This window comes from Hyla sarda, chromosome 12 (assembly GCF_029499605.1).
Source record: "Hyla sarda isolate aHylSar1 chromosome 12, aHylSar1.hap1, whole genome shotgun sequence".
NCBI lineage: Eukaryota > Metazoa > Chordata > Amphibia > Anura > Hylidae > Hyla > Hyla sarda.
Window position 1 is genome coordinate 48,315,033 of NC_079200.1, and position 21,313 is coordinate 48,336,345.

The 21,313-nt window shown below is 45.5% G+C and overlaps 1 protein-coding gene across 2 annotated transcripts; it reads right to left on the reverse strand.

The window, feature by feature from the left end:
- Positions 1 to 8,651: 8,651 nt before the first annotated feature.
- Positions 8,652 to 21,096, reverse strand: LOC130296638 (protein kinase C delta type-like). 2 transcript variants are annotated; one of them, XR_008849247.1, is made up of 3 exons: positions 13,930 to 14,037; positions 10,331 to 11,202; positions 8,652 to 9,234 (listed from the first exon to the last, which is right to left on the reverse strand). XR_008849247.1 is itself a non-coding variant. In XM_056548390.1 (3 exons), exons 1-2 carry the CDS (start codon positions 21,088 to 21,090, stop codon positions 10,849 to 10,851), a joined length of 594 nt encoding a protein of 197 aa, XP_056404365.1. In that variant the 5' UTR covers positions 21,091 to 21,096; the 3' UTR covers positions 8,652 to 9,234; positions 10,331 to 10,848. The 2 variants fall into 2 exon arrangements, 1 of the variants encoding a protein (XP_056404365.1); XM_056548390.1 differs by lacking the exon at positions 13,930 to 14,037 and adding an exon at positions 20,851 to 21,096.
- Positions 21,097 to 21,313: the final 217 nt, after the last annotated feature.

Sequence of the window (21,313 nt, forward strand, 5' to 3'; positions counted from 1 at the left end):
CCTGGGCTGGTTTACTGAGTGCAATTCACATAGAGGGGCATTTACTAAGGGGTTTAGTTATTTTTTTCTGACTATTTTTGGCGCAAAATTGTCGCAATTGCGCCTACCCTATAAATTGTGCGACTTTCCCTAGCAAGAGATAGAAAGTCAAATTTTTTTTTCCAGGTTAATTTACGCAAGTTTTCAGTTTTGACTTGCAGTGGTCAGGAATTTATTAACTGAGACAGTCGCAGTTGCGCAATAAACTGTTGCAACGGCCGTAAAAATTGACTAAATTTACTCAATTTACACTGTTTTAGGCCAGTGTTTCCCAGCCAGGTTGCCTCCAGATGTTGCAAAACTACAACTCCCAGCATGCCTAGACAGCCTTTGACTGTCCAGGCATGCTGGGACTTGTAGTTTTGCAACATCTGGAGGCACCTTGGTTGGGAAACACTGTTTTAGGCCACTGTTTCCCAACCAGGTTGCCTACAGATGTTGCAAGACTACAACTCCCAGCATGCCTGGACAGACTTTGACTGTCCAGGCATGCTTGGGCTTGTAGTCTTGCAACATCTGTAGGCAACCTGGTTGGGAAACACTGTTTTAGGCCAGTGTTTCCCAGCCAGGTTGCCTCCAGATGTTGCAAAACTACAACTCCCAGCATGCCTAGACAGCCTTTGACTGTCCAGGCATGCTGGGGCTTGTAGTTTTGCAACATCTGGAGGCACCCTGGTTGGGAAACACTGGCCTAAAACAGTGTTTCCCAACCAGGGTGCCTCCAGATGTTGCAAAACTACAAGTCCCAGGTTGGGAAACACTGTGCCCGACCTCCTCCCCACCTTACTATAAGGGCATGCTGGGAGTTGTAGTCCTGCAGCTGGGGGCAGGGGACAAGCTTGTCACTTGCCCACACATCTCCTGCACCACACAACTACAACTCCCAGCATGTCCTTACTGTAAGGGCATGCTGGCAGTTGTAGTCGTGCGGGGCGGGAGATGTGTGAGCAGGTGATAATAAATGTACTAACCCATTTTTTTTGTTTTCTTCTCATTTCAGATCCGTGTATCCTGTGGACTTCGGTGGACTACTTCGATGACCAGCGTTTTTCTTTGTTTGATTTTAATAAAATGGTTAAAGAGGGCTTGTGGGGGAGTGTTTTTTGTAATAAAATTTTTTTAAAACCTGTTGTGTTTTTTTCTTACTTTACTAGACAGGCTTAGTAGTGGAAGCTGTCTTATAGACAGAGTCCATTACTAACCTGGGCTTAGCGCTAGCCACAAAAACAGCTAGCACTAACCCCCTATTATTACCCCGGTACCCAACGCCACAGGGGTGCCGGGAAGAGCCGGTACCAACAGGCCTGGTGCGTCAAAAATGGCGCTCCTGGGCCTAGGCGGTAACAGGCTGGCGTTATTTAGGCTGGGGAGGGCCAGTAACAATGGTCCTCGCCCACCCTGGGAACGTCAGGCTGTTACTGTTTGGTTGGTATTTGGCTGAGAATGAAAATAGGGGGGACCCTATGCATTTTTTTTTAAATAAATAATTAAATATATTTAAAAAACGCATAGGGTCCCCCCTATTTTTATTCTCAGCCAAATACCAACCAAACAGTAACAGCCTGACGTTACCAGGGTGGGCGAGGACCATTGTTACTGGCCCTCCCCAACCTAAATAACGCCAGCCTGTTACCGCCTAGGCCCAGGAGCACCATTTTTGACGCTCTGGGCCTGTTGGTACCGGCTCTTCCCGGCACCCCTGTGGAGTTGGGTACCGGTGTAATAATTGGGGGTTAGCGCTAGCTGTTTTTGTGGCTAACGCTAAGCCCGGCTTAGTAATGGACTCAGTCTATAAGACAGCTTCCACTACTAAGCCTGTCTAGTAAAGTAAAATAAAAAAAAACACAACAGGTTTAAAAAAAATTTTATTACAAAAAAACACTCCCCCACAAGCCCTCGTTAACCATTTTATTAACATCAAGCAAAGAAAAACGCTGGTTGTCGAAGGAGTCCACCGAATTCGAAGGAGTCCACAGGATACACAGATCTGTAGAAGAAGTAACCAAAAAAAAAAAGTGTAAGTACATTTAGGGAGAAAAAAACTGTGTTAAAAAAATGTAATAAACACACACACACTAAACACCGTTTACCACTTCTGAGCCATGACTACAATTTACAGTGATCCCTCAACTTACAATGGCCTTAACATACAATAGTTTCAACATACAATGGTCTTTTCTGGACCATCGTAAGTTGAAACCAGACTCAACATACAATGCTACAGACAGTCCAGATCTGTGAAACGTGTCAATGGCTGGAAGAACCAACCAATCAAAATGGGCATTCACTGGTAAAACCCCTGTATTACTGAAGCGTATGCACTGACTGGTGTCTGGTATTACATGTTCTGTACTCTTTACCTGTATCAGGGTTAGCTGCTTTTTTGGACACCAGGTGAGGGCGACTCCATTACTTGTTTGGGACATTGCCTGTACTGTACAGGACCCCTGAAGACGCTCCTGTCCTCTACATAGACCAGTGTTTCCCAATCAGGGTGGCCCCATCTTTTGCAAAACTACAACTCCCAGCATGCCCGGACAGCCTTTGGCTGTCCAGGCATGCTGGGAGTTATAGTTTTGCAACTGCTGGAGGCTCCCTGCTTGGGAAACACTGACATAGACAGTAATTTACAGCTCCCAGCAGATCTTTATTACTTTTATATGTAAGGATTTGCTTTATCTATATTAGTTATCTACTTATTTTTCTTTGTCACTTTTTCCTATTTTGGATGACATTTTGGTGCCTTTAGAACCAATTACCACGTTTCCATAGAGTTATGGTCTCAACATACAATGGTTTCAACTTACAATGGTTTTCCTGGAACGAATTAATATTGTAACTTGAGGGACCACTGTAGTTATTGAATTATTTAGATGTGGTGAAAAAGCTAAAAAAAAAACCTCAAAAACAAAAGATCCAGAAGGAAACCAGCAGCCAAACCTATTCAGACAGCAGGAAAAAGGAACAGACAATTTTTTCTACTACATGAAGTAAATTTCCCACTTTTGCCTATGTGCGCCAAATTTATTAATGCCGTGCAACAATTTAGTAAATTTGTCGCACATAGTCAAAAATGAAGTAGAAAAAAACTGGGTAAAAACCAGACTACATAGTAAAAGATTAGTAAATGCCCCTCATAGAGATCATGAGCAAATTGTGCAGGTCTGTTTATGTCTGTTTATGTATATATAATATAGCTAAAGGATCTCACTGCAGTGCAAAAAAAAAAGTTTATTTGTACCCAGGGCCAGATTAAGGCTGCCTGGAAGACGGAGCACTTCATTATGATGCCCCCCCCCCCCCCCCGACAGTTCCCCCACATTAGGTGCAATATAGTTCCCCCGCATTAGGATGTAGTTCCCCCACATTAGGTGGAGTATAGTTCCCGCACATTAGGTGCAGTATAAGTCCCCCCACATTAGTGGTGCAGTACAGTTCCCCCACATTAGGGGTGCAGTACAGTTCCCCCTACATAAGGGTGCAGTACATTCCCCCCACATTAGGGGTGCAGTACAGTCGTCCGTCCATCCCCCCCATTAGGGGTACAGTACAGTCCCCCCCCCCCCCATTAAGGGTTCAGTACAGTCCCCCCCCCCCCCATTAGGGGTGCAGTATAGTTCCCCCCCCCCCCCCCCATTAGGTGCAGTACAGTTCCCCCACATTAGGTGCAGTATAGTTCCCCCACATTAGGTGCAGTATAGTCCCCCACACGCGTCCTCCTCGATGCACCGCCCCGCTCTTCTATGGGCGCACGGACGGGATGTCAGTGACGTCCCTGCGTGCGCTACCTCCAGGTAACCTGGGCATTCTTGTGTCCTGAAAAGATTTTTTGGGACACAGGGATGTCCCAAATGTGACGGGGGCCCCCAGGGCTGCCATCATGAATTTCAGGGCCCCATATAGCCATAGTGTCTGGCCACCCCACCACCCTTACCAAAAGCAATAGTATAAAAAACCTTTGAATTTGGGCCATATCTTTCGCCGTTTACAGCACAAGGGGGGAGATTCATCAAGACCTGTGCTGAGGAAAAGTTGCTGAGTTGCCCATAGCAACCAATCAGATCTCTTCTTTTATCTTTCACAGGCCTTTTCAAAAATGAAAGTGATCTGATTGGTTGCTATGGGCAACTCAGCAACTTTTCCTCTGTGCAAGTCTTGATCAATCTCTACCAAAATACATGCTGCATTGCAAGTCAAAATATGGCCAGATTTTAGCATGTAAATGGCCATGTATATGTCTGGTGAAGCAGCCATATTGGAAGCATTAAGTACCAGATGTCATACTAGTATTCTGCCATTCAGGTGTCTTATAAAGCTGGGGAAGTACTAGTGGGACATTGTTACTTCACTCCATGTCTCCTCTCCAATGTGGCTGCTTCACAAGACTGATATTCCCTTTAGGAGACTGGGAAAACTGGGTGACAAACAGTACATAAAGTTGAGGAAGTAGTGTGAGCCCAGCACCGTGCACTACCTGTCACCCAGCTTTCCCAGTCTCCTGAAGAAAGCCCCCAAATACCCATATAGTGCCCCACACTGTGGATACACATACACATTGCACAGATACAAAACACCTGCACATTGCATATATACATTCATAATATTAACAGACATATACACAATCAGGCACAGGACATATACACAATCAGGCACAGGACATATACACATTCAGGTACAGGACATATACACATTCAGACACAGGACATATACACAATCAGGCACAGCACATATACACAATCAGGCACAGGACATATACACAATAAGGCACAGCACATATACACATTCAGGCACAGCACATATACACATTCAGGCACAGGACATATACACATTCAGGCACAGGACATATACACAATAAGGCACAGCACATATGCACATTCAGGCACAGGACATATACACAATCAGGCACAGCACATATGCACATTCAGGCACAGGACATATACACAATCAGGCACAGCACATATACACAATCAGGCACAGGACATATACACAATAAGGCACAGCACATATACACATTCAGGCACAGGACATATACACAATCAGGCACAGGACATATACACATTCAGGTACAGGACATATACACATTCAGGCACAGCACATATACACATTCAGGCACAGGACATATATACAATAAGGCACAGGACATATACACATTCAGGCACAGCACATATACACATTCAGGCACAGGACATATACACATTCAGGCACAGGACATATACACATTCAGGCACAGGACATATACACAATAAGGCACAGCACATATACACATTCAGGCACAGGACATATACACAATCAGGCACAGCACATATACACAATCAGGCACAGGACATATACACAATAAGGCACAGCACATATACACATTCAGGCACAGGACATATACACATTCAGGCACAGGACGTATGCACAATCAGACACAGGACATATACACATTCAGGACAGGACATATACACAATCAGGCACAGGACATATACACACATACACAAAAGCACACTTACTTTTTGGGCAGGATTGAACAGCTCCAGGGGGTCCACATTTTGTGTAGCCCCCAGCCTGACTTCTGCTCCCAGCTGTAGCACTGTGCAGCCTGCAGCCTCCCCCTCCTCCTATTCCCCGACTGCCGAGCTGTGTACAGCAGGAGGCTGGGGAACTTACTGAGCAGCGGGGGAGGGGCCCAGGAGAGAGGCCCGTACATCTTCTTGCACATGTGTGGGGTACTGCTGAGCCTGGGAGCCCTGCAAAGTCCAGGCAGGAGGAGGGGATGGGCCCCCATGATTTTAGCTCCGTAAAAAGATCAAACCCTACTGCTTTGCAAGGGGCTTGTTCTTTTTACTAACATGCAGTGTGGGAGGAGAGTGACAGAGTTGGCAACAGCCGGGCCCCCAGTACACAGTGCACCTGGTCCGGGCCCCTGATGGCAGTACTGCCTGTACTGCCCTGATGGTGGCCCTGGGGGCCCCCTGCGGGCCAAGAGCAGGTGCTCCATGAGCGCCAATGATAATCCGGCCCTGTTTGTACCATAACAAATAAGTGTTAGGCTACATTTACACTGCCGTTATGCCCCGTCAATAACGGCAATCAAACTCTCTTTTTTTTTTTTTAGTTTGTTGGCCGCAATGGGCAATAACGGGTCCCAATGGACCCCATTATAGTCAATGGGGTCCGTTGGATGCCGCCACTTTCAGAGGGAATAGCGGGAAAAACAGATGGTGCAAGCATTTTTTTTTCTCCCGTTATTCTCCCTGGCGTTCCTGACGGCCATCACACCACTAACGGTCATAACTCAGCTCCAGATACTGCTCACCTATACATTTTCCCATCCTTTTTTTTTTCAATAAATAACTGCAATGGGGGGGGGGGGGGAAACAAACTGGGTGAAAACTATTTTGCTAGCTTAGAGAATGCTGCATTTTTGGAGTAGCAGTCCGTTCACACATGCATATTTTACCTATTTTGTTTTATTTATTTTGTGGGTCAGTAGGCATCTAAGGGCCACTAACGCTATGTGTATAATTTCAGGAATTTTATGCCTAAGGCTAGGGTCACACGTAGCGCATCCGCAGGTTATTTGACGCTGTGGATGCGCTACTGAGTGCGCCTCCTGCTGTGCCCATGTACCCTGCTTTGTCTGCTCGTAGCAGCAATACACCAATGCGAGCAGACACCCAGTGATCTGTGAGTCACGCGCATGCGCAGTCTACTCATAGACATCTCGATCGCTCCCCTTGTTCCATGAGCTAGGCCAAGAGTGGCCGCAATGTCTGTGAGTACACTGCGCCTGTACTTGCGGACATTGCGGATCTCTGATTCTCAGATCCCTGTGTCTGTTCATAACGGTGGATTGCTCCCATGAGGAGACAAAGCAGGACACACGGGCACAGCAGGAGGCACACTAAGTAGCACATCCGCAGCATCAAATATGCTGGCAATGCGCTACATGTGACCCTACCCTAAAGGGGTATTCCAGCCCACAACACTTATACAGGATGGAGCAGAAGTTTATAATCACAGGGGTCCTATTGCTGCCCCCTCCTGCCTCTCAAGAATGGGGTGCTGAATCTCCCATTGGAAAAGCTTGGCTATCTTTGGCAGCTCCTAGTACACATGTAACCACCGCTCCAATACGTGAGACCATTCTTAGATATCATTGTGTCTTTACGCTGATAGGGTCTGTTCACATGGCGGCATTTCCATTTGCGCAAACGGAAATTCAGAAGTGTGAATGGGAGTGCGGAATCCCATAGAAGTCTATGGGCTTTAATTTAAGGTGAAATTCCACAAGCGGAAATTCTGCGGTGTGAATAGACCAATAGGAAGATTTACTTTTTAGGAGTGTGTGAGAGCTGGGAGACCACTTCTGGGGTGGGGACTGTAATGGCGGCCATATTGGTTGTCATCCTGCTTGTCCAGTAGACTGGACACTTCTCTACCAGGAATTTTCCTTCTTCATGAATATTGCTCTGATGCTCTTCTGGTGTGGATGATCTCATAACAGGAGTGTCTATGAAGCATCTGAAGATCTATTACTCCATGAAGCATCCTCCACTGTGTATTCAGTCTAGGCAATCCTCCATTCAGTCTTAGCTCTGACTTGCACTGATACATTGTAACAAACCCTCACTTGTTATATTACAATAAAAGCTGTTGCTGGGTTTAAAAAACCCATCTTACAAATGATCTATTAGGGGATTCTAGGTAATAGATGAAGGTCCCCCATTCAGGATCCTCATCTATTAGTCAGAATGGAGAGAGGCTACTAGCAGCGTGAACACAACATTTATTAGATGGACGTACAATTGAAATAAAGACAAGTACAACCATGTAGGGGGTAAAAGAAAGTGTTTATTTATAGGGATGGGGGGGGGGGGGACAGTGATAAACAAGTTTGCTTTATACTAATAGATATGTGTATGTGTAAGTCTGTGGTCTGTTGTACTGAACCGTGTTGATCCAGAGGAAGGCGAAAACCCCCTGTGAGGAATGAGCCAATTGTCCTTATTGCCAGGGGGGAAAATTCCTTCCCGACCCCAAATATGGCGGTCAGAATAAATCCCAGGATCAAAGGCCGATACTTAATCTATGTGTGTGGTAGGGGTGTAGGATAGTTTTAAATTATTTTTTATTATATTTGTGTACTAGTCTAATGTAATTGTTTAGGGCAAATATATATTTTTTAATATATATTTTTTTGTTTGTAAAAGGGAAATGTTTTATGTTACTATAATATATATATATATATATATATATATATATATATATATATATACATACATACACACACTATATATTATATCTATTTACGGTTATGTTGATCCAGGAGAAGGCGAAAACCCCCAGTAAGGAATGAGCCAATTGTCCTTATTTTCAGGGGGGGCAAATTCCTTCCCGACCCCAAATATGGCGGTCAGAATAAATCCCAGGATCAAAGGCTGGTACCAAACCTGAGTGATAGGTAGGGGGTAAAATTATTTAAATTATTATTTTATTTAATTATTCATGTGTGCTAGTCTAATGTTTATGTTTGGGCCAAATACAATTTCAAGATAATATAAAAAAAAAATATATATATATATATATATATATTTTTTTTTTTTTTTTTTAGAATTTGTTGTGTTACTAATAGGGTAATTCATGATGTTATTCTGCTTAACCTATTTACGGCAAAGTTGATCCAGGGAAAGGCGAAAACCCCCTGTAAGGAATGAGCCAATTGTCCTCAAATCAGGGGAAAAAATTCCTTCCTGACCCCAAATATGGCGATCAGAATAAATCCCTGGATCGAGCCGATATATGTCCCCTATCTGTGGTATGTGTCTATGTGTGTGCACCTATCCCTATCGTGTAGTGTGTGTGGTGTGTGTGGGTTGTGGTGAGTGTGGTACTTACCCGGCCTGTGCTTGGGTGAGTTCAGGGATAATAGACATCACTCAGCATCCCAGGACCACAACATGCGACTATTGTTCCTGAACTCACCAGATGGAATCTAAGCACAGGCCGCTCCTGGGGCATAGAGGATCTTCGGGCTGCAGTGATGTTGGATGCCAGCCCGGGATTGAAGGATGCCAAGTCAATGTTGAGGCGGGAGATGATGTTCTAGGGCAGCCAAGGTAACAGCAGCAGAGACATGAGGCATGGGGTCAAGAGACCGGAGGGTCTGGGCAGTAGCCGCGGGGTCCTCAGAGTCCAGATCTTCTCATCCACCTATGGAGAAGTGAAGAACATGTGAGGAGGATCTTACCGCACAACAATTTAACTCCACCGGGGTTAACAAAACCTCTCTTAATCCTTGTGTTCATTATAAAACATAACATTTATTAAATATAACTAATATTATGAACCGGTGAGAAAACACACACTTAAAAACACAACCCTATTTGCAACTGTAACTGCATAGTCCACATGTGTTGCACTGGGAACCACAGTTAGGAACCTCAGGAATAGGTAACAGGTAAGTATTTCGCCCGCTAAATTTGTGGTAACCAGTGGAGAGAAATATACCACTACTTTTGTGCCACTCTCCAAAGGAGGATGTATATCCAGGGTTGCTAACCCCAAATATACATCGTCCTTTTGAGAGTGGCACAATAGTAGTGGTATATTTCTCTCTCCACTGGTTACTACAAATTTAGCGGGCAAAATACTTACCTCTTACCTATTCCTCAAGTTCCTAACTGTGGTTCCCAGTGCAACACGTGTGGACTATGCAGTTACAGAAATTATGTTTTATAGTGAACACATGGATTAAAATAGGTTTTGTTAACCCCGGTGGGGTTAAATTGTTGTGTGGTTTTGGCACATTTACATGTGTTCTTAAAGGGGTATTCTGGGCAAAAACATCTTATCCCCTATCCAAAGGATAGCGGACAAGATGTCTGATCGCGGGGGGCCTGCCGCTGGGACCCCCCACGATCTCCCTGCAGCAACCCGCATTCTATGCGTAGCTGCATCTGCAGTTTCGGAAACCCCTTGGTACTTTTTAAAATGGGACTTGATGGCACGCCATGCCCCCTCCATTTATGTCTATAGGAGGGGGCGTTGCGGGCCTTACGCCCCCTTCCGTAGAAATAAATGGAGGGGGCGTGGTGTGACGTCATGTCCCCATCTCGGAAGCCCGGCAGTTTGCGAAACTGCAGACGCAGCTACGCATAGAATACGGGCTGCTGCAGGGAGATCGCGGGGGATTCCAGCGGTGGGCCCCCCGCGATCAGACATCTTATCCCCTATCCTTTCGATAGGGGATAAGATGTTTTTGCCTGGAATACCCCTTTAAGGCCTGTTTATAGTAGGAGGATCTCACTGGGCCCAGCTTGGTGACGTATAATTGAATCCGGTCACATGATGGGGGGTCTCTGTGTCCTCCGGCCACTGAAGATGGTGATTTTGCGGAACTGTCTTATACGGCTTCCATGGTGGCTCTGCTCTCTTCTCCTCCAGCTCCTCCCAGCCAATGGTGGAAAAGAATGGATGCTTCCGGATGTTTCTTCGCACCCCCAGGCGCTTGTCGGGATTCTTGGGTAGCAGTTGAGTGATGAGATGTTCAATAGCAGCATCCAGGCTGGGTGGAAATTTGGGCTCCTTTCTGGTGATGGCTCTGAAAACCTTCTGCTTGCTGTGGCCGATGTAAAATGGGAAGCGTCCTGTTGCCATCCTGCACAACACAATCCCGAGGCTCCACCAGTCAACTGCTGTACAATACTCCTTCCCGAGAAGCACCTCCGGGGCCATGTAGTAGAATGTTCCTGTCACTCCATCGATCCTACTGGAGGTGGTGACTCCATCTTGTGCCAGGCCCAGGTCAATGATACGGATGTGGCCTTATGCATCCAACATGATGTTCTCCGGCTTGAGGTCTCTGTGGACGATGTTCTGTCCATGGAGGAACTGGAGGCCACATATCATCTCCGCTGCATAGAACCTTATGTTGTCGATGTCCAGGTAGCCGCACACCCTGATCAAATCCTCCAGACTGCCGCCGGACAGATACTCTGTGATGAAGTATGCACGCTCCAAAGACTGATGTGCGGCGTAGAGGTGGCATAGAAACGGACAGTCTCGGGCTGCCAGAAGTATACGCCGCTCTCTCTTGATGGTATCTTCGTTGCCCTCTTTTTTGTTGATTATCTTTATGGCCATGTAGGTGTCTTGACCAGGGACTGATGCCAGGACCACCTAAAGGAAAACAAACAGAGGAGGCTCATTAGAAGACATCATAAAGTTGATATTGATCAGTGTCTCTCAAGCGCAGTCCTCAAGACCCCCAAACAGGTCAAGTTTTCAGGATTTCCTTAGTCTTTCACAGGTGATATAATTATGGTGAATAAATTAGGCATCACCACAGTCATAACACCTGTGAAAGACTAAAGAAATCCTGAAAACATAACCTGTTGGGGGGGTCTTGAGGACCGTGCTTGAGAAAAACTGATAAAGATGGAGGGGGGGGGGGACTAAGTGTTCGGTCTGCTGTATAGCACCCAGAGACCACCGTCTTTATATGTCTGCTATTGGATGCTCTATGGAGATTAAATAAAGTGATATTTCACATATTACAGATAGCAACGGCCAGTGTGATGATATCAAGGGGTATCAGTGCGTAATGGTGATGCCGATGTGATGAAATCAAAAGCAATTCGGCTAAGAGTGGAGATGTGGTATCAAACCTGCCATTCAGGCGTACAGAAGCAGTAGATACGAAAGTTACAAAGATATTACACGCACGTTCAGACAGCACTTGGAATCAGTTATGCGTTTGCACAATAATTGGCTGGGGCACAATAAGTACAAAAGTGGTATGCATTGGTACACATGTTCAGGCTTCTTACATAGGCAAAATAAATAAAAATAAGGATATGTAATACATAAAGACAATAGGTTGGAGTTTGCCAACTACACGTACATCCCTATTGATATGAACATTCATCAATTTAATTGGCAGAAAAAGACCCGTGCGCATGAGTAAAGGGGGAAGCGACCAAATGAATATCAGGTATATTCCCTCTGCACCCGTCTATAATGCAGATATATAACAGTAGATTTTATATGTATGACATAAGATAAACAATCTATGAATTGAGGGTTGGAAAATAGAACAGAGGCAACAGCCTACCTTCTCGGGAGGTAGTGGAACAGGGGTTCCTGGAGTCGGCAGCAGTACCAGTCAATCAGTGGGGACTGTTGGTGGGAAAATCAGCTACTCGGCGGTGTGGCAGTTTTTCATCAAGCATCCGGAGGAGGTTAACATGGCCATATGTAAGATGTGTCGGCAGAAGGTGAAGCGTGACAGGGTCCCAATGTTGGCACCACAGCCCTGCGTACACATATGCTGTGTCACCATAAAGCAGCCATGGAGAACGGTGGCTCCGATGTGGTGGACCAGCCTGCTGCATCATCCAGTGGCACGCCGCTCCATTTTTCAGCCAGCCAAGGCTCCACCACCTCAGCCAAAGGGAGCTGTGTGTCATACCTATCTTATGTCGCTCCAGATGCTCCTGCTCCTCCTACTTCAAGTCAGTCATACCGCCAGCAATCCATTGGTGAAGCCATGTCCAAGAGACAACAGTATGCTCCCACTCCAATCCAATGGCACAGAAGCTGAATGTTCTCCTGTCCAAGTTTCTGGTGCTGCAGTCCCTCCCTTTTCAAGTGGTGGACTCTGCACCTTTCAGAGAACTGATGGCTTGTGCTGAGCCGAGGTGAAGAGTCCCAAGCAGTCATTTCTTTGCGAAGAAGGCAGTACCAGCCCTGCACAATTTTGTGGAAGAGAAGGTGGGCCACAACAGCAACTTGGACAGGTAACACCACTTCCATCTCCACGCTCTCAGGCTATTGATGTGACAGTGATTCTAATAGTGACGCCTCTAATCTGCATGTCATACTGAATAACAGTATTATTTCACTAACCCAGCACACACCCTATGCGTGTTACAGTAAGGCAAAGTGTTCTACACCCCTATTGAGGCTCTCTGTAGGCCAGAAATAGCCATTTTTTATACAGATTCACTGCAAATTAATTCGGCAAATCAACCGAATCAAATTTTTCAAAAATTCGCTTAATATATTAATATTCCTGTGCAGATTAGTCCACTTTGTGATATTGCAGTTTTCTTCAAGGGATAAAGAGTACCAGATTAGTGTTACAGTCCCTGTGAAATAGGGAAAGTAGAAAAGGCAAAAGAAGGGGATCCCATCAATATAAACAATGGTCCAAAAAAATTTATGAAATTATTACCATGGAATTCTTGGGTCCAACATGATAAATAGTCTCAAAAATGGGCAGAAATCCCTACAGAAATGATGGATCCAGAAAGAAAAATAGTATCCTCATTGAGAAAGAGGATGAGAATGGGTCATCCAGAGGCACCAATGGGGGATGTATTCATACGAATACAGCGGGTCAAGTTCTCCAAGTAAAGATACTTTTGCCAGGATCAGGACATATGGATCCATATGAACACAGAATTTCAACATCTGTTCACAGATGGTCCAAAAGGAGGAGAGCCGGACATGGTCAGTCACAGGACAAGATCCCGGAGGTATAACAAGTAATTTGTTCTGAATCAGAAGAATTCACTTACATTTTTGGGGAACAAATTTTATTAGTAGTTAAAGGGACATTTTGTCACTGCCATGTCCCCTTGTGATGTCATGTTATGCCCCCTCAATTCATGTCTATGGGAAGGGGCGTGTCAGTCGACAATCCCCCCCCCCCCATAGACATGATTGGAGGGGGCATAGCGTGACGTCAAGACCACTGCTTCAAGTAGATTGCAGGGGGCCTCAGCAGCGGGACTCCCGCGATCAGACATCTTATCCCTTATCCTTTGGATAGGGGATAAGACGTCTAGTAGTGGAGTACCCCTTTAATGCACAAATAGAGGGAATTCCAGGGGGTTCACTTACTTTATCTCCCAACTCTATTAATAATTTGGAAAATGAATAGACATGTCTTTGAGTTGGTTGGGATCAGTGTGGTTCTCATCTCCTGATCCAAGTAGGTTTCTGTAGGATTGTAATGAAGCTATAGAGGTCCATGTATGGATACCTAAAAGAGTAAAAGAGCAGCATTGAAGGGAACAAAATTCAAGGACTTTATTTCACAGAGGACTGGGTGCTTTTCTCCATCTGTTCCTGGTCCAGTCACTCACCTATAGAGTCAGGAGGATACTTCATCTGGATGCACCTTGGATGATGTGTCACATGTGAGCCATGTAAGTAAGTGATGTGGACATCGGTCATATAAAGTAAGTGGTGTGGGGATGGGCCATATAAAGTAAGTGGTGTGGGGATCGGTCATATAAAGTAAGTGGTGTGGGGCAGGGCCGGAATAACATAGGGACTGATGGAGCTGCAGCTCCAGGCCTCTACAGTAAAATAGGCCCAGCTGGCCGCCAAAAAGGCCACTGAGGAGCGGCCCTGCCACTACACTATGGTACATGCTGCAGCAACAGGTCGGGACCTCAGGCGCGGCCTGGGCCCACCGCTGCCAGCACTATCACCTGCAAAGGCGCGGGCTCTTTAAAAATAATTTCCGGGTTGCATGGAAAGGAAAGGGGCTTGTGGGAGTAGACGAGCACTGCGTAGGCACGCACGTCTGCACCAAGCCTCTGACGCATCACAGCCTCTGACCCCTGCAAAGCGAGAGTGACATGAGCAGCAGCCTTCCCCGCATCCTCACACTGCAGCACCGCGAATCTCCAGGAAGGTAAGGAGATCGAGGTTCGGATGCTGGGGTGATGTAATATTGATGAGCAGGAGAATGAGGACCGGGACCCAGGGGGAGTGGGGTTTGCAATGATGATGAGGTGGAGGGGTGTGCTGGGGGGGGGGGGGGGTTGCAATAATGAGGAGACTGAGGATGGGGTGTTGGGGGGGATGCAATGATAATGAGGAGGTGGGGAAGTTGGGGGGCATGCAATGATGAGGATACTGAGGATGGGGTGGGGGGGGGGAATGCGATGAGGAGGAGGAGGGGATGCTGGGGGGGTGCAATGATGATGAGGAGGATGAGGGTGGAATGATGAGAAGACTGAGGATGGGGTGTTGGGGGGTTGCAATGATGAGGCGACTGAGGATGGGGTGTTGGGGGGGTTGCAATGATGAGGAGACTGAGGATGGGGTGTTGGGGGGTTGCAATGATGAGGAGACTGAGGATGGGGTGTTTGGGGGGATGCAATGATAATGAGGAGGAGGGGAAGCTGGGGCGAGTGCAATGATGAGGAAACTGAGGATGGGGTGGGGGAATGCGATGATGAGGAGGAGGGGATGCTGGGGGGTGCAATGATGATGAGGAGGGTGGAATGATGAGGAGACTGAGGATGGGGTGTGGGGGGGCAATGATGAGGAGGAGGAGGGTGGAATGATGAGGAGACTGAGGATGGGGTGTGGGGAGGTGCAATGATGATGATGAGGAGGGTGGAATGATGAGGAGACTGAGGATGGGGTGTGCGGGGTGTGCAATGATGATGATGAGGAGTCTGAGGATGAGGTGCGGGGGGGGGGGGAGGTTGCAATGATGAGACTGAGGATGGGGGGGAATAATATGGAGTGCGGGGATGAAGAGCCAAGGATGGGTGGGGTGTATGGGGTGATGAGAATAGCGAGGATGTGGCGGAGGGGGCATTGGGGTGATTAGCTAACCAAGCATGGGGTGGGGGGGTTGATGAAGGGCATGCGGTGTATGGCAGTATTATATTCAGGAGGTACAGTGTGTGGCAGCATTAGATTCAGAGGGTACAGTGTGTGGCAGTATTATATTCACAGGGTACAGTGTGCGGCAGTATTTTATTCAGGAGGTACAGTGTGTGGCAGTATTATATACTGAGGGTACAGTGTGTGGCAGTATTATATTCAGAGGGTACAGTGTGCGGCAATATTATATTCAGAGGGTACAGTGTGTGGCTGTATTATATGCAGGGGGTACAGTGTGTGGCAAAATTATTTTCAGAGGGTACAATGTGTGGCAGTATTATGTTCAGACGTACAGTGTGTGGCAGCATTAAATTCAGGGGGTACAGTATGCGGCAGCATTATATTCAGGAGGTACAGTGTGTGGCAGTATTATATACTGAGGGTACAGTGTGTGGCAGTATTATATTCAGAGGGTACAGTGTGCGGCAGTATTATATTCAGAGGGTACAGTGTGTGGCTGTATTATATGCAGGGGGTACAGTGTGTGGCAAAATTATTTTCAGAGGGTACAATGTGTGGCAGTATTATGTTCAGACGTACAGTGTGTGACAGCATTAAATTCAGGGGGTACAGTATGCGGCAGCATTATATTCAGGGGGTACAGTGTGTGGCAGTATTATATTCAGGGGTACAGTGTGTGCCAGTATTATATTCAGGGGTACAGGTTGTAACAGTATTATATTCAGGGGGCACAGTGTGTTGCAATAATGTATTTTGAGGGTACAGTGTATGGCAGTATTATATTCAGGGAGCACAGTGTGTTGCAATAATATATTTAGAGGGTACAGTGGTAGGCAGTATTATATTCAGGGGGTACAGTGTGTGGCAATAATATATTTAGAGGGTACAGTGTGTGGCAGTATTATATTCAGGGGCACTGGTTGTAACAGTATTATATTCAGGGGGCACAGTGTGTTGCAATAATATATTTAGTGGGTACAGTGGTAGGCAGTATTATATTCAGGGGGTACAGTGTGTTGCAGTAATATATTTAGAGGGTACAGTGGTAGGCAGTATTATATTCAGAGGCTACAGTGTGTGGCAGTATTATATTCAGGGGTACAATGTGCGGCAGCATTATATTCAGGGGGTACAGTGTGTGGCAGTATTATATTCAGGGGTACAGTGTGTGCCAGTAATATATTCAGGGGTACAGCGTGTGGCATTAATATATTTAGAGGGTACAGTGTGTGGCAGTATTCTATTCAGGAGGTACAGTGTGTGGCAGTATTATATTAAGGGGGTACAGGATGTGGCAATAATATATTTAGAGGGTACAGTGCATGGCAGTATTATATTCAGGGGGTACAGTGTATGACAGTGTTATATTCAGCGGGTACAGTGTGTGGCAGTATTATATTCCGGGGTACAGTGTGTGGCATTAATATATTTAGAGGGTACAGTGTGTGGCAGTATTCTATTCGGGAGGTACAGTGTATGGCAGTATTATATTAAGGGGCTACAGTATGTGGCAATAAAATATTTAGAGGGTACAGTGCATGGCAGTAATATATTCAGGGGGTACAGTGTATGGCAGTATTATATTCTGGGGGTAGAGTGTGTGGCAATAATATATTTGGAGGGTACAGTGTGTGGAAATAATATATTTAGAGCGTACAGTTTGTGGCAGTATTATATTCAGGGGTACAGGTTGTAACAGTATTATATTCAGGGGGCACAGTGTGTTGCAATAATATATTTTGAGGGTACAGTGTATGGCAGTATTATATTCAGGGAGCACAGTGTGTTGCAATAATATATTTAGAGGGTACAGTGTGTGGCAGTATTATATTCAGCGGTACAGGTTGTAACAGTATTATATTCAGGGGGCACAGGGTGTTGCAATAATATATTTAGAGGGTACAGTGGTAGGCAGTATTATATTCAGGGGGTACAGTGTGTTGCAGTAATATATTTAGAGGGTACAGTGGTAGGCAGTATTATATTCAGAGGGTACAGTGTGTGAAAGTATTATATTCAAGGGGTACAGTGTGTTGCAATAATATATTTAGAGGGTACAGTGGTAGGCAGAATTATGTTCAGGGGTACAGTGTGTTGCAATAATATATTTAGATGGTACAGTGGTAGGCAGTATTATATTCAGGGGGTACAGTGTATGGCAGTATTATATTCAGGGGGTACAGTGTGTTCCAATAATATATTTAGAGGGTACAGTTTGTGGCAGTATTATATTCAGGGGTACAGGTTGTAACAGTATTATATTCAGGGGGCACAGTGTGTTGCAATAATATATTTAGAGGGTACAGTGTATAGCAGTATTACATTCAGGGGCCACAGTGTGTTGCAATAATATATTTAGAGGGTACAGTGGTAGGCAGAATTATATTCAGGGGGGACAGTGTGTTGCACTAATATATTTAGAAGGTACAGTGTATGGCAGTATTATATTCAGGGGGTACAGTGTGTTGCAATAATATATTTAGAGGGTGCAGTGGTAGGCAGTATTATATTCAGGGGGTACAGTGTGTGGCAATAATATATTTAGAGAGTACAGTGTGTGGCAGTATTATATTCAGGGGTACAGGCTGTAACAGTATTATATTCAGGGGGCACAGTGTGTTGCAATAATATATTTAGAGGGTACAGTGGTAGGCAGTATTATATTCAGGGGGTACAGTGTGTGGCAATAATATATTTAGAGGGTACAGTGTGTGGCAGTATTATATTCAGGGGTACAGGTTGTAACAGTATTATATTCAGGGGGCACAGTGTGTTGCAATAATATATTTAGAGGGTACAGTGGTAGGCAGTATTATATTCAGGGGTACAGTGTGTTGCAATAATATATTTAGAGGGTGCAGTGGTAGACAGTATTATGTTCACGGGGTACAGTGTGTGGCAGTATTATATTCAGGGGGTACAGTGTGTTCCAATAATATATTAAGAGGTTACAGTGGTAAGCAGTATTATATTCAGGGGGTACAGTGTGTGGCAATAATATCTTTTGAGGGTACAGTGCGTGGCAGTTTTATATTCAGGTTGCACGGTATTTGGCAGAATTATAAAGTGTTATAATGAATATTGGGGGAGATTTATCAAAACCTGTGTAGAGGAAAAGTCGTGCAGTTGCCCATAGCAACCAATCAAATCACTTCTTTCATTTTTCACAGGCCTCTTTAAAAATGAAAGAAGCAAGCTGATTGGTTGCCATGGGCAACTGCACCACTCTTCCTCTGCACAGGTTTTGATAAATCTCCCCCATTGTCTTTATACAGAGATCTGCTGACAATGTGAGGAGCCAATGATGTCCGGGCATCAGACTCTGCAGAGAAGATGGAGCTTGAGGAATTACTGGCATCTGGACCAGATAAAGAAGGAAAGGAAAGACAACAGAGAAGACATCACTCAGGTCACTGATATCATTATGTATTCTCCTGACTGTCCCATCAGCTGAAGTCACTTGTAAGTTCCGCAGTGATGATGGGTGACACTGTACCCCATTCTGTGGCTCTCCAGCTGTTTCAAAACAGCAACTTCCTTAATTCCTGAGTCTCTTCAGACATGATAGGAGTTACAGCTTAGCAACAGCTGGAGAGCCACTTGAACCGAGGGGATTGGTTGGGGTCCCAGCAGTCTGACGCCCACCATAAAAATGGGCTGCTTATTTTAAAATGCCCGGGCCTATTTTTGGTCCCAGTCCAGCCCTGCCTTTAAGTCACTTAAATCATTGTGTATTCTTCTGACTGTGTCCCATCAGTGCTGTAGTCACTAATCTCTTTGTGCGGCAGAGTAATAAAATTGCTTTGCGCTTTCATTTTATATATTATGTAAATATTTTCACAAAAAGGCCCAGAAAAGTTCTCAGCACCAGGCCCATGATGCTCTTAATCCGGCCCTGTTGTGGGGATGGACCATATAAAGTAAGTGGTGTGGGGATGGGCCATATAAAGTAAGTGGTGTGGGGAGGGGCCATATAAAGTAAGTGGTGTGGGGAGGGGCCATATAAAGTAAGTGGTGTGGGGATGGGCCATATAAAGTAAGTGGTGTGGGGATAGGTCATGTAAAGTAAGTGGTGTGGGGATAGGTCATATAAAGTAAGTGGTGTGGGGATGGGCCATGTAAAGTAAGTGTTGTGGGGATGGGCCATATAAAGTAAGTGGTGTTGGGATGGGCCATATAAAGTAAGTGGTGTGGGGAGGGGCCATATAAAGTAAGTGGTGTGGGGATTGGCCATATAAAGTAAATGGTGTTGGGATCCTACAGGTTTTCCTCAGTCCACCCCCAGAAATATCCAGGCCAATAAGCTCAATTTCATTGGACTACAAAAGGGTTCAACCAGGGGCAGGGAAAACAAAGGCAAAATATATGTAATAAGTACCATCTGACCTCCAAGTAATGCAGAAAAGAAAGAAAATGTGCAAAAAAAAGCAAATACAACAGAGCATACAGTGATATACGGCAAAAATAGACAATAATGAATAAAGAACCGTAATCCCATAGGGGGAACTCTTTTGTTGCACTTGCACTTTATTATTGGGTTTATATGAGTCCTATAGACATAACATGTGAAGAGATTTTATTATTCATTACAAGCAATATAATATTAGCACATATGCACTTTTATAAATCAACTTTATATTATTGCGTATTCCCATGCCCATTATAAAGACCTGTGTAGAGGAAGAGCAGTGCAGTTCCCATAGCAACCAGATGGCTTCTTTCATTTTTCAGAGGCCTTTTGAAAGTGGTTGCTATGGGCAACTACACTGCTCTTCCTCTGCACAGGTCTCAATAAATCTCCCCATGTATGTACCATTTACACCCTGCTCCAGAAGTAAAGACCCCATTGTATCTTCTCCTCTTCTCCCTGCGTCTGGTTTTCTACCATCTTGGGCACCCCGACTTCCATCTACCATCTACCAGGACATAGTACATGGACGCGCCCCAAGGGATCCGTTCACACCTAGTACCAAGTGTAGGCCCTTCAGGGAGTCTTTTATAGGTCTGCATAAAAACTAAAGCCATCAGGAAAATATAAATTGTGGGACTACAAGTACCAGCAAAACCCCCTAACCACAACACTGCACCACCCCCCTCCCCCCATCTCCCCCTACAACACATATCCAGCCTGAAATGGATAATAACAGAAAACAAGATAGAGCTAGAACTTACTTTGCCAAAGTTGCCCCTACCCAGGAGCTGGTGGAGATGGTAGCTGCTGACCGTTAGTCTGGGGTAGGTGCCCAATGTTCCTTGGCTGCTCCCAGGTGTTGGCTCATCATCCTCTGATCCTCCATCGCCGTCTCCTCTCCTCCTCTTGACTCCATCCTCGCCTTCCTCTTCCCTCTTCCTCTTGCCTCCACTCTTCCTTTTCTCCTCCTCGCCATCTTCTCCATGTCCAGTTGACGCCATCCCAGGTGTTGGCTCCTCATCCTCCGATCCTCCATTGTTGTCTCCTCTCCTTCTCTTGACTCCATCCTCGCCTTCCTCTTCCCTCTTCCTCTTCTCCTCCTCACCATCTTCTCCATGTCCAACTAGAAATGGTATATATTGGCACAGTGGTCGTATAGTCGGTATACTGTATATAAATCTCTGTATAGTAATCTATATATATAAAACTCAACGTGTGTGTGTG